We start from the raw sequence: 13,422 nt of genomic DNA on the forward strand, positions 1-13,422 counted from the left end.
TACCAGCAGTGTGCTGCTAGCATCAGTTTGGGGTACCTCGCCATTGTGTTGAGTCCAGGCAAAAGACCTGCAATACAACAAGCTTTTTTTCCATCTCCCCTAAGACCCATCTGAATTATTTCTGATTACGGCCTTGGGTTCTTTGGCATGTCAGTTCTAAAATGGACAATGAAAGGCCATTTGAAGATGCTGCTCGTGTAGAAACACAGGGTTACCCGCGAGTGGACCGCACACATGAACGGTTCCAAAGCTTTATGAACAAACTCAGAGAGCAGATTGTACATTTTTCCATCTCAATAGATATCAAAGAGGGGAACAGGAAACAGATCAGGTCAGAAGGAGATCTGCAGAAACAGGACTGGCTGAGTCTGTCCCCAGAACACTGAGTTGTTCTGTAACAAAGTAATATATACACTGACGCCCACTGGTCATTTAAATAGCCAAAGGAAAAGTCCAAGAACTGGGAAGACAGTGAAATATATCAATTCATTGCACGTAGGAAATATTATGAATAGAAATGTTGTGAACTAAATTAATTCTTTGACTACCAAATGTGAAAGGAAAGGGGATCGTTGGGTTTGAACAGCCACTGACAAAAAAAACCTTGGTAATTCATAGATACAGGGTATGTTAAACACCTCACTGTCAGAGAGGTCAATTATGCACAGGGTTTCTGGCCTCTCTTGACAATGAATGGGTTAAATACTAACAGCATAATGGCAAATTTTAGATTTAAATGACTAAATGTGCATTATTATTGGTGAAGTGTTGATCCTAGGGTCGTGTGACTACAGAATTAAACACCAAAGCACTGGACATTTGCAAAGGGAACATACAGTTAATCAACACAAAAACACTGCAGTCATTTCCTTCCCATATTAAAAAAAAATAGAAGCTGCCCCACAAATTAGTGATCCTCATCTGCACACACAAGCTCCGTGATCCCAAATGCACCGAAGAATAGGATGAACAAGCCAGTGGGAGACTTCCTGTGCAGGGAAAGCCATGGTTTGGAGATGGAAGTCTTCAAGGTGCCAGCTGGGAGGTGAGGCAGAAGTCCTCGCTGTTCCAACACATTATCAAGAGACAGGTCTGGAACCCAAAGTTAAAGGGATCTTCATCACTTTCACACCTATACGCTGGGCTACATAGGAATCTAAATACTGAGTGCTTTGTTATCCTCATTCTAATTACTAATCACCCCAATGAGTTCCCTATTACTATAAATACTAATTCAAACGATGAGTGCCTACTATTCTAATGAGTGCTCTATGTCTTCTTCACTCTTCCATTTGACCCTAACCTCACTGATCTCACACCCTGCCTGATTGTGACCCAGAATTGCCCCACCATTCTGCCTAATAATATCACAGGGCTACCTTGCTGCCCCCCTCCTATATAAAGTGGATCCACGCGTTATCAAACTCCTTGGGTGGTGACACTGTGGCTTTGTGGCTCTTGACCTTGTAGTTGCCCCCGTCATTGTTGTCCCAGTACTCGGCTCCGCACACCCGGTACCGGATGGCAAACTCCAGCTCCCCCTCTTTGGTGAGCAGCGCCGGGCACAGCAGCTTGAAGGAGAAGCGGTCCGTGTACCTATCGCTGCAGCCCCGCAGGTAGGTGGCTGTCACCTCATAAGAGGTCCCCCAGGAGTCCACGGTGTACCTGACCGTCACCTCCTTCTCAAAGGACAGGTTGAGGACCCGCAGCTCCCCGCTGACACTGAAGGGGTCGGTGCTCACGGTCTCCAGGCACACCCTGCGCTGCCTCACCCTCTCCAGGAATCCCGCCTGGGAGCCCGGCTCAGGGAAGAGCGGCTCCAGGTGGGAGGGGCAAGGGGCAGCGCGGAGCAGCAGCGCGCTAAGCCCCACCCCCGCGGGGCAGGCTTCCCCGCAGCGCAGCCCGGCCAGCACGTGGTAGGGGACCCGGGGCAGCTCCGCGTCGCTGTAATGCCGAATGGAAATAAGTTCCAGACCCAGCGCGTCGGCGAAGCGCACCTCCTTCTTCCGCGGGGCCACCTCCAAGCGCCTGCGCTCCGCGGGGGTGGGTAGGGACTTGGCTCTCCTGCGCGAAGTGGGGCTTTGAGGGACTACGGTGGGCTCCCTCCCCCGGGTGGGGGGTTTGCTCTGCTCCTTGGGATTCCCCGCTGGCTCCTCCTCCTCGTCCTCCTCCTCCTGTGGCCCCGGGGTGTCCCCGTATAACACGGCGGTGCAGCTGAAGTTGCGGGGCAGGAGGATGCGGTGCGTGGGCATGGTGTCCATGCGCTGTGGGTGAGCGGTGTGAGGCGGAGGGGATGAGTCCGGGGCTGACGTGCTGACGCAGATCAGCTCCCTGCAGGAATCTCTCCTCCTCCTCCTCCCCGTCTCATTCACACGGCTCCTACCAGCGCAGGGGGAGGAGGGGAGTCTCTATCCACAAGCTCATCCAGTGCCAGCCCACTCTTTAACCCACTCAGTGCCAGACCACTCATGAACACACTCAGTGCCAGTCCACTCATGAACACACTAAGTGCCAGTCCACTCATGAACCCACTCAGTGCCAACCCTCTCGTTAACCCACTCAGTACCAGCCCACTCATTAACCCACTCAGTGCCAGCCCACTCATTAACCCACTCAGTGCCAGCCAAATAATTAACCCACTCAGTGCTAACCAACTCATTAACCCAATCATTAACCCACTCACTGCCAGCCCACCCATTAACCCACTCAGTGCCAGCCCACTAATTAACCCACTCAGTACCAGCCCACTCATTAACCCATCCAATGGCAGCCACCCATTAACCCACTAAATGCCAGTCCACTCATTAACCCATAACATGCCAGCCCATTTATTAACCCACTCAATACTGGTGCTGTTATTAACCCACTCCATGCTGGTGTTGTCATTAACCCATTCAGTGCTGGGAAATGGGCGCTGCACCCATCTAATGTAACACACTCATTAACCCATTCAGTGCTGGGGAGTGACACTGCACCCAACCAATACTGTACTCAATGTATGACTCGTTAACCCTCCCAGTGCACATCAGGTCTTGCCCTTCTTGTTAAGCCACTCAGTGGTATATAACTCATTAACCCTCTTATTGCTAAAGAGGGATCAGCTCTCCTGCTAGGAATACATTAGTATGATATCTGTATGGCACCAACATATTCCGTAGCGCAGTACAATACGGGAGAGCGGGAAATAACACTGTATGACAAAAGAGTACATATATATTAAAACAAACAGAGACAAGATGAAGGAGTTCCCTGCACCAAGGAGCTTGCAGTCAAGAAGGGGCTGCATTAACCCATCCTGCGCCAAGGGCAGAAAGTTTAGTGCATTTCTTCCTACCCTTTTCTGTTACAAAGTGTATGTCGAATCTCTCATTAACCCCTTCTATGCTTGGCATCCGATTTTGGAGGAGCGTGTAATAATGCATGTTTCCCCTTTATTTACTTTCCATGTGCTCAGCTCCCAAGAATTTAGACCAAGGCATTAGCAGGCGGTGTGAGGGTTAATGTTGGGCAGCAGTGTTGCTGCACGCACGTCCAGGTCTAGAAGGGTTAACATTGCTCACATCCCCTCTCATCAGCATCAATGCTCCTTCCCCAGGCACTCTGCTGCTGACTGCAAATCCCTGCTCTCCATGGCTCCTCTGCCTCTTCTCGTGGATTATTTGCACACTGTAACATTGGAGCAACATACATGCAATAAACATGTTCCCAGTGCACGATGCGGCCTGGAATTGGCGTCAGCTACTTATCACAAATTAGATGTGTCTGAACAATAATGGGATTGGATAAAGAGCATTAAAATATATGTTTCCATGCTATTTTGTTCCTCAGAATATTTTCACTAAATACAGCATTTCCGCTGGACAGAGATATGCAGAAGTGAATGAGATCTGTGTGTGCTGAAGTTGTAATGCTTTTTCTTGTCCATATAATCAAGAGCTGTAATTATTATTATTATTATCTTTACTTATAGAGGTATGTGGTACATTTTGCAATATGCATTCACCCAAAGCATAAGAACTGTAGTGATTGTATATTTGTACAAACAGTGAGATGGTTAGTGACTTCCATGTTACACCATCAAGTGTTAAGTCTTCTGCTGACAATACGCTTTCTAACCTGCACATCCTTATTTCCTCAGTGAAGCTTTCCACATAAGGGGATATCTGCCGGTTAGTGGAGATTTTAATTAGCTCCGATCACATAGCATAAAACATTTTCCTTGACTATCTCTTCCCCTTAAAATGCCTCTCACCTTATTAATTTGATATATTTTTCTGCATATTATTAATCTATGTTGCATTATCATCATTCTCTCTCTCTCTCTCTCTCTCTCTCTCTCTCTCTCTCTCTCTCCTCTCTCTCTCTCTCTCTCTCTCTCTCTCTCTCTCTCTCTCTCTCTCTCTCTCTCTCTCTCTCTCTCTCTCTCTCTCTCTCTCTCTCCATATTATTAATCTATGTTGCAATATCATTCTCTCTCTCTCTCTCTCTCTCTCTCTCTCTCTCTCTCTCTCTCTCTCTCTCTCTCTCTCTCTCTCTCTCTCTCTCTCTCTCTCTCTCTCTCTCTCTCTCTGTCTCTCTGTCTCTCTCTCTCTGTCTCTCTCTCTCTGTCTCTCTCTCTGTCTCTCTCTCTCTCTCTCTGTCTCTCTCTCTCTCTCTCTCTCTCTCTCTCTCTCTCTCTCTCTCTCTCTCTCTCTCTCTCTCTCTCTCTCTCTCTCTCTCTCCTCTCTTTTGTGTGTTTGTTTCTTTATCAGCATTTTCCTAGACTCCTACCCAAGATAAAGGTAAATACACAGGGCTTCCTCAATCAGTTTCACAAACTGTAATATCCCGTGAATGAGTCAGATGTACAGTAATCTACCTTCCAAATCTACATCTGAATTCATATGAAAAGTGTGTATATGTTGTATGGACAGAGTAGTTTGTGAGAATACCCCTGTAGACAGTGATTAGGTTAATCAAACACTTAGGATCCCAAATACAGGAACAATGAATTATTGTTAATATTATTATTCACTAATATTAGTACTGACCAAAACTTGCATTTCCCTGAAAACTTACATTACTGAACCCCATCAATATGTCAGCTGCTTTCAAATGTTTAAAAGCACTGTACTTAATGAAGAAGTATAGCCATGGGCATTTAACCTTTTCAATGCTGTAGAGACCTATAACACACTGTTAAAGCATGTTATTATTATACTGAGCATTTTGCCCGAAACACATATTCCCAAGCCCAGGAGGCAGCCTGTGCTATGATGTGTTTGTGTATTGCAATAGCTGTCTGACTTTGTAGAATGAATGAGCATTTATGAAGGACAGAGCTAAGGATACTGTATATTGTACTGCTTTGAGAACAGACGTCACTGCTCTGCTATGTAGCAACCAATAGCTGTTCTACCCCAGATTTGTGAATACTTGAACTGTGTGTTACTAAGAAACCAAAGTGTACAGTGGGAAACCCAATACAAGCATCCATAGCCCCACATTGGCAAGCACATTTATGTGAATAAATCAAGGACGTTATATAATAAAGTCTGAATTCTAACAAATGACATTTGTGAAGCTAGAACTGCAAACATATTAACCTCTTATGTTATTGTTTATTTATATTACGCCAAAGAACTTTGCAGCAAAGAAGAATAAATGAATAGCTTAAAAAGAACATAAAGTGACATAAAAATGACGTTAACACAGCAAAACACATAAACCCATAATAAAGATCCCCCCGCTTAGAGAAGCTCAGAATGTGCACGGAAAGAAACCTGCAAATAATAAGAAGGGGAGAAGCAGGGAAACCTGTGGCAAGGCCTCCATTCATTGTTCAACAAGCATCTCTATATAGTGATAGTGACTATTACATTGTTAAGAGTAGGTTTGGGAAAAAATACCTTTTCTGCCACACGTCTTTATTTAAATGTGTAGTTTAGATATAATTTAGTTTTGTTTTATTTTACTTAACATTTCCGTACCTCATTCCTCTGCACAAAGATCAACACAAAACTTCTAACTTTTCTACCATCTATTGTCTCCTGCTTGTGATTTTTATTTGATTCTGTGTTTTGTGCATAAATGCCTGTGCGTTGTTAAATGTAATGTGGCAGAAGTGTGCTAAACAAGGCATTTCAAAGCAGATTAATAAGAATGTTCTTCCTTAAAGCATCTGGTGCAATTGTTTTGCTGCAAATATGAGTTGGTGTGTAGACACTGGGCATACAGTAGCTTGGCTGTTGGCTGGGTTTCAGACACATTTGGAGTCATGCTCTTCATCAGGAAGTCATGTAACTTTGAATGTCAAAGTCATTCATTTGAATCAAAACCGTTCTGTTGGGCATCTGAACAGAACTAGCGGTCATTTTGCTATAACCTTTATCCACTGGCTGATGCCTTCACACTGCAATAACTACTGCCATCTAGTTAAAAAGAGGGCAAAATGAACATAGAAAATAGCTAGTCTCTTCTAACTGCCTATAACTAGAGATGGGCACATATTTTGGGCATATACGGATCTGCAGCGGATCGTCCAGTTCCTTTGGTCCGCGGATTTCGGCGGATCAATCTGAAAAAGGTCGATTTGCGGATTTTTAAATATTATTACCCATACACTCCACGAATTCGGCAACCTGTGGACAGATTTGTAGAATCCAATACGCGGATTTAGCAATCTGTTGGCGGATTCTTAGGCTGCGCTTATAGTCCTGGAGACAGCGCGTCACGTCAAAACAAGTCGATTTAATCCATCGTGTGCACCTTTAGCGGGTGCGACCGCGTGACACAGCGACCAAAATCGCTGAAGTCAATGAAAATTGATTTTTTTCGGCGACCGCCGCGTGATGCCATGAGCACGTGAGCGGTTCAGCCAATGAAGGCAAACCACTCATGGCCACGCCACCGCCACCCAGTCGCAGTCTCTTATCTCCTATACTATATGCAGAAATCGCTATTGTGACGGATGACATCACGCCGTTGCGTTGCTGTCGCCGGGGCTATAAGCACGGCCTTAAGATGAATCCGCGGATTGGATTCTACAAATCCGTCCACAGGTTGCATCCAATGACGGTTTTTGATGAATCCGCGCGGATTGAAACTGAGCAAATCCGTCTGCGGATTTGACTCCGCAAAACGGATTTTTTAGGGTAACATCAGCGAAAATCCGGGAAACGGATTTTGGCGGATTTGCCCATCTTTACGGATAACCCCGTCCCTACCAGACACCACTGGAAGCTACGCTCAATTGTAACATATACATTCTTCTGCCATGATTTGTATCTTTCTGATTAACCTGCTTTAAAGTGACAACATTGTGGTAACAAATCCATAAGGGTTGGACCTGGGCTAGCACAGACTCTTCAGAGTCATATTCCAGTGACTCCTTTTATAGGCCGGCCCAGGGGGGCACGAGACAAGTCTCCCAGTGACAGCAGCGGTGAAAGACTTTGGAAGAGAGGTTTGGATTCTTTTATTTCAAACATGGGGAGATCTGCATTTTAACCCCATGTGTGCCGGAGGACTCATTGCTCTGCAAGTGGGAAATGGATGTATTGATCATTATACTGTCAGTCACCATCTGGCTGACCTTTTGACACTTGATTGTCAGAGAAGTCCCTGGAAATAAACCAATGGAGGCTCAGAGAAGCTCATCTCTATGGACTCAAACACAATTGATTTTTGGTTCTCAGCTTTGCATATTTGTGATTCATTAATGGTTGTCATCAGGTGACTGACTGTATTATATGGTGGTCAATAAAACCTTCTTGCCTTAATAAGGAATAGCCGTGTGACCTCTACAGACAGGGACTCCAATTTTAGATACATTGATACATTTATATGTGGTCAAGTCACTTTGCCATCTTTGTATCTGTCTCAAGGGAAAATTTGTTTGCAAGATGTTTGTGGAGGAATTAATTGTATGTATTGTCTAACTGTGTCCAATGCTGTGTACATATAGGATAACATAATGAATGCTTCTCACATAAGAAACTAATATTAATATGATATTATTAATATTAATATTAATATGATATTTAGTATTATTTTATGTTGTACTGCAATGTTATGTACATAATGCTTTTTCCTACCTCATAGAACTTTTAGGTTTATTTTGGTGCTTTAGGACTAGGAACATGATTTGTGATTTAGTCAGTGGTTACAAGCAGAACCTCACCCGCTCCATGCTCGGTTCTGGCTTATGTGGTCCAGAAAGTTTGCATTGTTATCTATGGTGTCACAGCATTTATTTCAGGTAATGTGACTGTTTTTACATTATTCACAACAATAAGAGAGAAGCAAATATCCACGGCTGGACTTTCTGTAAATAGAAAATTACACGTTATTGTAATACATTCTTATGGAATAAAAATTACACTTCACATGCTGCCAACAGTGAGTGCAGAGCTCCCTTCTGTAAGTCTACCCTGTGTGTGTGTGTGAGGCTGCCCTGAGTGAGGTTCCCTGTGTGAGTGAGCAAGGCTGTACGGTGTGTGTGTCTGTGCATTTGAGTGACACTGCCCTGTATGAGTGAGGTTCCCTGTGTCTGTGTGTGTGAGTGAGGTTCCCTGTATGTGCGGCTGCCCTCTGTGAGGTTCCCTGTGTGAGAGAGTTTCCCTGTTTGTGTGATTGAGGTTCCGTGTGGGTGTGTGTGTGTGTGTCTGTGTGAGTGAAGTTCCCTGTGTCTGTTTGTGAGGCGGTTCTGTGGGAGTGAGGCTGCCCTGTGTGAGTGAAGTTCCATGTGTGTATGTGTGTTAGTGAGGCTGTCCTGTGTGAGGTTCCCTGTATCTGTGTGAGTGAGGCTGCCACGTGTGAGTGAGGTTCCGGGTCTGTGTGTGAGTTAGACTGCCATGTGTGAGTGAGGCTTTTGTGTGTGTGTGTGTGTGTGTGTGTGTGTTTGTGTAAATGAGACTGCCCTGTGTGTGAGTGAGGTTGTGTGTGTGTGTGTGTGTGTGTGTGTGTGTGTGTGTGTGTGTGTGTGTAAATGAGACTGCCCCGTGTGAGTGAGGTTCAGTGTCTGAGTGAGACTGCCCTGTGTGAGTGAGGCTGCTTTGTGTGGGTGTTTGTTTGTGTAAATGAGACTGCCCTGTGTGAGTGAGATTGCCCTGTGTGAGTGAGGTTCCATGTGTGTGAGTGAGCCTGCCCTGTGTGAGTTAGTTTCCCTGTGCCTGTGTGAGCTGCTGTCAGTGAGTGAGGTTCCCTGTGCCTGTGTGTGAGCGAGTGAGTCTGCTCTCAGTGAGTAATGTTTCTTGTGTGTGAGGTTCCCTGTGTGTGTGAGGTTCCCTGTGTGTGTGTGAGGTTCCCTGTGTGTGAGTGAGGTTCCCTGTGAGTGAGCTGTTCTCAGTGAGCTCCCCCAGCCCAACACTTTCTGATCAGAACCAAGGTCAGCAGCCTGGAGGGTCACCTCGGAACACGCCCACCTTCGTCACTTCCGTCATCCACACGTGTCCCCGGCGGTATCCCATGGCAACGGCTGCGGTTTGTTTTGGTGCAAAGAGGAGGGGGATCCAGAGCAGGCTCATGCTGGAGAGGCCGGGGGAGCTGGGTCTGTTACCGGGGGAGCTGGGGTCCCGAACGGGGTCTGATATCGGAGGGGGGGCTGCTGGGGTCAGTTTGGGGGGGGGGGGGGGTGCTGGGATCTGTTAGGTGGGTGGGTGGGGGTGCTCTGGGGTCCCCATACAGCGTCATGTGATGGAGAGGGGAAATATATTTTCAGTGCTAATCTCTGGTGTTAGAGCACCTTAATCACCTCACCTAGTAATACACTCATTATTAATGTCACCCACAGAAACCCTTTGTTATTGTATGCCACTTACATTAAAAAAAAATGTTATACACACACACGCGATAGTCCAGTAAATCAGTCACACCGCTTATTCATCACATGATTTACAATCAACATTCCTCCCATAGGAAACATGCCTGTTTGAATTATACAGTGATATTAATGTAAAGTGGAAGGCAATTTTTATGAAATATTTGTTTTGGACAGCCTGAGGATAATCCTGAGCCATTATTATTTAGATTGAAACATGGGGTGCAATAGCCGTGTCTACTATTGCCACCCTAAATAGTTAACGAACACAATTTATTCTATAAGAATATAACGGATGTTTTTTTTTTTTAATAACATTCTTCAAATTAAGAACAGAGTGGACGTTTTGGTTTGTGAATTCATCGCACTTTCACCACTTAGAATAACAGTTTAATTGACCCTTGTATTGTAATTGTGCAATAAATAACTTAATTCATAAACTACATCAAACTAATGTGTCAAGTACTCATCTGTACTATTAAAATAGTGCTAGACTAACAGTCACTTTCAATTTCAGAATGAATTCAGAACAATGGCTGCCCGTGAAGAAGAAATAAATTTAGACAAATCTGGGGAGACAGAGGAAATTCAGTTAAAAATCTGCTTTGTAAAGGAAGGCCAAACGGAAAAGGATCTTACTGAAACACTTGTGGAAATCAGCAATAAACATTTGGAAGATGATCAGAAATCAATGGAGTCGTTTATTGGAACAGGATGGGAAGAAGCCGTAAGTTATGACATTCATTCCCTTTAGGTCCCTGTGTGTGTTAAGCACCAGGCAAAAGATCGTAAACTCTTCGGGCCAGCAACCTATTTTGTCTATACTATGTATTAATCTATTATCAAGACAATCGTAAGCTAAATATAAGACTAAAGTAACTAATACTTTGTATAAGATTTAGCCGATGCACTGAATGTTAGTATTTGTATTGCACTTTCGGATCGTCATAATAAAGAACAATGTGTTTCCATCTCCCCTGGTAGAGAAAGGGTTAACTAAGACTTGCTGGAGATAAATAAATCAGATTTAGTCTTGGGTAGAGTGGTAATTATCTTGCCAACTACAAATCTAAAATGTTACACATTCATGTTTTATATTCTTTGGTTTACTGCAGTTTCCTCTCTCTTTTTGCAGGTGTGTGGATGGGGTACCGTTTCTCCAACTGCCTGTCTGCAGCCTCAGACGAAACCAAAAAAACGTAAGCCCGGAGGCGTCCCCAGTTGCATCCTTTGCTTAGAGATGTGTCAACTCACAGATAAAAACAGGACCCTGGAAACAAAAACTACAACAGATGCCTCTCTCACTGAGATATCAGGCGCTGAACACCTACTTACACACAATGGTTTACCCCCTGCAGAGGACTCCCCCCGTGATTATACAGATCACTGCTCTTCTGCTACAGTAGTTTCCAAAATAGAAACCTCTTGTGACAAAGCCTCCTCTACCGACGTATTCCATGGAGGACAAAAACAAGGTAAGGAGAAAGATTCAGAAAGCTGCACGTCTCCGCTCATGATGACGGAAGCCAGCCCCGTTCTGGTCATCCCAAATTGTGCAAGTAGTTGTGATACCAAGGATTTGCGGATGAGTACTTCAGCTGTAGTACTGCCTCCCCTCAAAGCAGCAGCTTGCAATGGTCATATAGATCCACCAAAGAGGAAAAACAAAGACGTTCTGGTCCATCACCTTGAGAAGCTTCCCTCAAAGAACTTTCTAGGGAATCACCCGAATGTGCAATTTATCAACAAAACGGAGCTGAGGGGAGAGAGGAGACATGTTGAGGCAATGCATGACCTGCCAAGAGAGGAGTTAAACGTACCAAATTTGGTGTCTTTTGTCACTCCTTGTACTCCAAAAACCTCTCTCAGAGACACAGAACTGCACTGGGAGTGCTCATTTCTAAACCATAAAACCAGCACAGCTATTCCCAGTGCTCTTACTTTGAAACAGAGTGCCAATCCTACGTCAGTGGGATTTCTGCATACGAGAGTAGTACAGAACAAGCGCAATATGAGGCAGGATATCAGACATCTTAATGAGGCCAAGTTAAGAAGTAGAGCAAAATCAGGGACGACCTCACTGCTTACAAGCCCACTTCTGCCTCCCCTAACAGTTACAAGAGTAGAAATACCAGTGATACATTACAGACCATTGTAACCGGAGTTAATTTATCTTGTGCAGTTCCCTGACCGTTATCAATTCAGAAAACCTAATAAAAGATTTAGGTGGAAACAGTATTACTTCAGTTAACTACCTCTGCGATTATTGTATGTATAGTATGACAATAGTGCCAATAAAATTTGAATATTCATAAATGCGCCTGGAACATTTACTATTTTAGTCCTTTTCCATATTTTAGCAGATTTTTATGAAAATATTCTTCCAGTTCATTTCTGCAGTATTAACAGATACCATGTTGTAAAATATTATTCCTTGTGTTTTGTACATCAACCAGTGTTTATAAATCAGACTTATAGGGAGATCAGACACAGGGGTTGGCATTTATTCAGCTCCGATTAGGGGGTATTGAATCTCAATCATGTGTTAACAGTAATTGAAATCAATAGCATTTAAAATAGGATCCAGCTCCTTATTGTGACTTTATGAATCCCAGCCTATGAGCCTTATTGATCTATATAGCAGTGTTGCTTACCATACCTATCGTTAAGTAAAAACATACACAATGCAACTGTGCTGTGCTCAACTATACAGATTTCTGGATAAATAAGGGCTTATAAACAGCGTGCTCAGTCTGTACGGGCTTAGGTGAATAAGTCCAAAGTTCCCCTGGAGGGGGGTACCTTGGGTAAGAAAAACAAGCACCGCTTGTATAACAAAAAATGTATTACAATATAAATAGGTAATAAAGCTCACGTGAGAACACCGGCGGGCGTGTGGTAGCACGGGCGCAAGGATCGTGGAGTGTAGAGATCTCTCAGCTGGTCCCAGTTGGGGTATGCAAGGCTGCCACTCTCTCGACCCGCTCCTCTTTGGTTCTGGCATATGCCAACAAACAGACTGGCCAAACAGCTTCTGGCTCCGTGCTAACACTAGGTGCCCATCTCATAGCCCTATGCGTTTGCACACTCGGCTTTGTCAAGCCGAGTGTGTAAAACGCGTAAGGCTATGAGATGGGCACCCTAATGTTAGCACAGAGCCAGACGCTGTTTGGCCAGTCTATGTTTGTTGGCGGACGCCAGAACCAAATAGGAGGAGCGGGTCGAGAGAGTGGCAGCCTCATTGTCTGAAGCTTTTGCTAGCAGACGAGAAAGCGGAGGCAAAAACTTCCAAGTGCGCATGACGTCACTTCTGATATTCAGTGCAGGACGCCGAGACTGGAGGATTTGCCGCCCGTCGGTGTTTTCTCACATGCAAGTGAGCTTTATTACCTTTTTTTATACTGTAATAAAAATTCTTATACAAGCAAGCTTGTTTGTTTTCTCATTTCTAGTTAAGTTACATTTAGAATGACATTAAATGAAAAGTATTCCAAAATATGTCTCAGTATGCTTCATTCAAACATTGTAATTGTTGGCATTTGCTTTCTCTCTAATTGAGAACATGGGGCAAATAAATAATTGCTGCGATAGTTAGAACAATAGCATCCTTGGATATTTTTAAA

The 13,422-nt window shown here is 44.4% G+C and overlaps 2 protein-coding genes across 3 annotated transcripts; one reads left to right on the forward strand and one right to left on the reverse strand.

The window, feature by feature from the left end:
* Window positions 1-237: 237 nt before the first annotated feature.
* LOC142469940 (protein phosphatase 1 regulatory subunit 3D-like) lies at window positions 238-2,342 on the reverse strand. The gene has a single exon (XM_075576728.1). It carries the CDS (start codon window positions 2,259-2,261, stop codon window positions 1,395-1,397), a length of 867 nt encoding a protein of 288 aa, XP_075432843.1. The 5' UTR covers window positions 2,262-2,342; the 3' UTR covers window positions 238-1,394.
* Window positions 2,343-9,336: 6,994 nt separating this feature from the next.
* Window positions 9,337-12,115, forward strand: C19H16orf46 (chromosome 19 C16orf46 homolog). Of its 2 annotated transcripts, none has more exons than XM_075576729.1 (3): window positions 9,337-9,462; window positions 10,317-10,526; window positions 10,935-12,115. In XM_075576729.1, the coding sequence occupies exons 1-3, from the start codon at window positions 9,448-9,450 to the stop codon at window positions 11,955-11,957; spliced, it is 1,248 nt and encodes a 415-aa protein (XP_075432844.1). In that variant the 5' UTR covers window positions 9,337-9,447; the 3' UTR covers window positions 11,958-12,115. The 2 variants fall into 2 exon arrangements, with proteins under 2 accessions (XP_075432844.1, XP_075432845.1); XM_075576730.1 differs by having other exon boundaries at window positions 9,409-9,529.
* Window positions 12,116-13,422: the final 1,307 nt, after the last annotated feature.

This window comes from Ascaphus truei, chromosome 19 (assembly GCF_040206685.1).
Source record: "Ascaphus truei isolate aAscTru1 chromosome 19, aAscTru1.hap1, whole genome shotgun sequence".
Classification (NCBI taxonomy): Eukaryota; Metazoa; Chordata; class Amphibia; order Anura; family Ascaphidae; genus Ascaphus; species Ascaphus truei.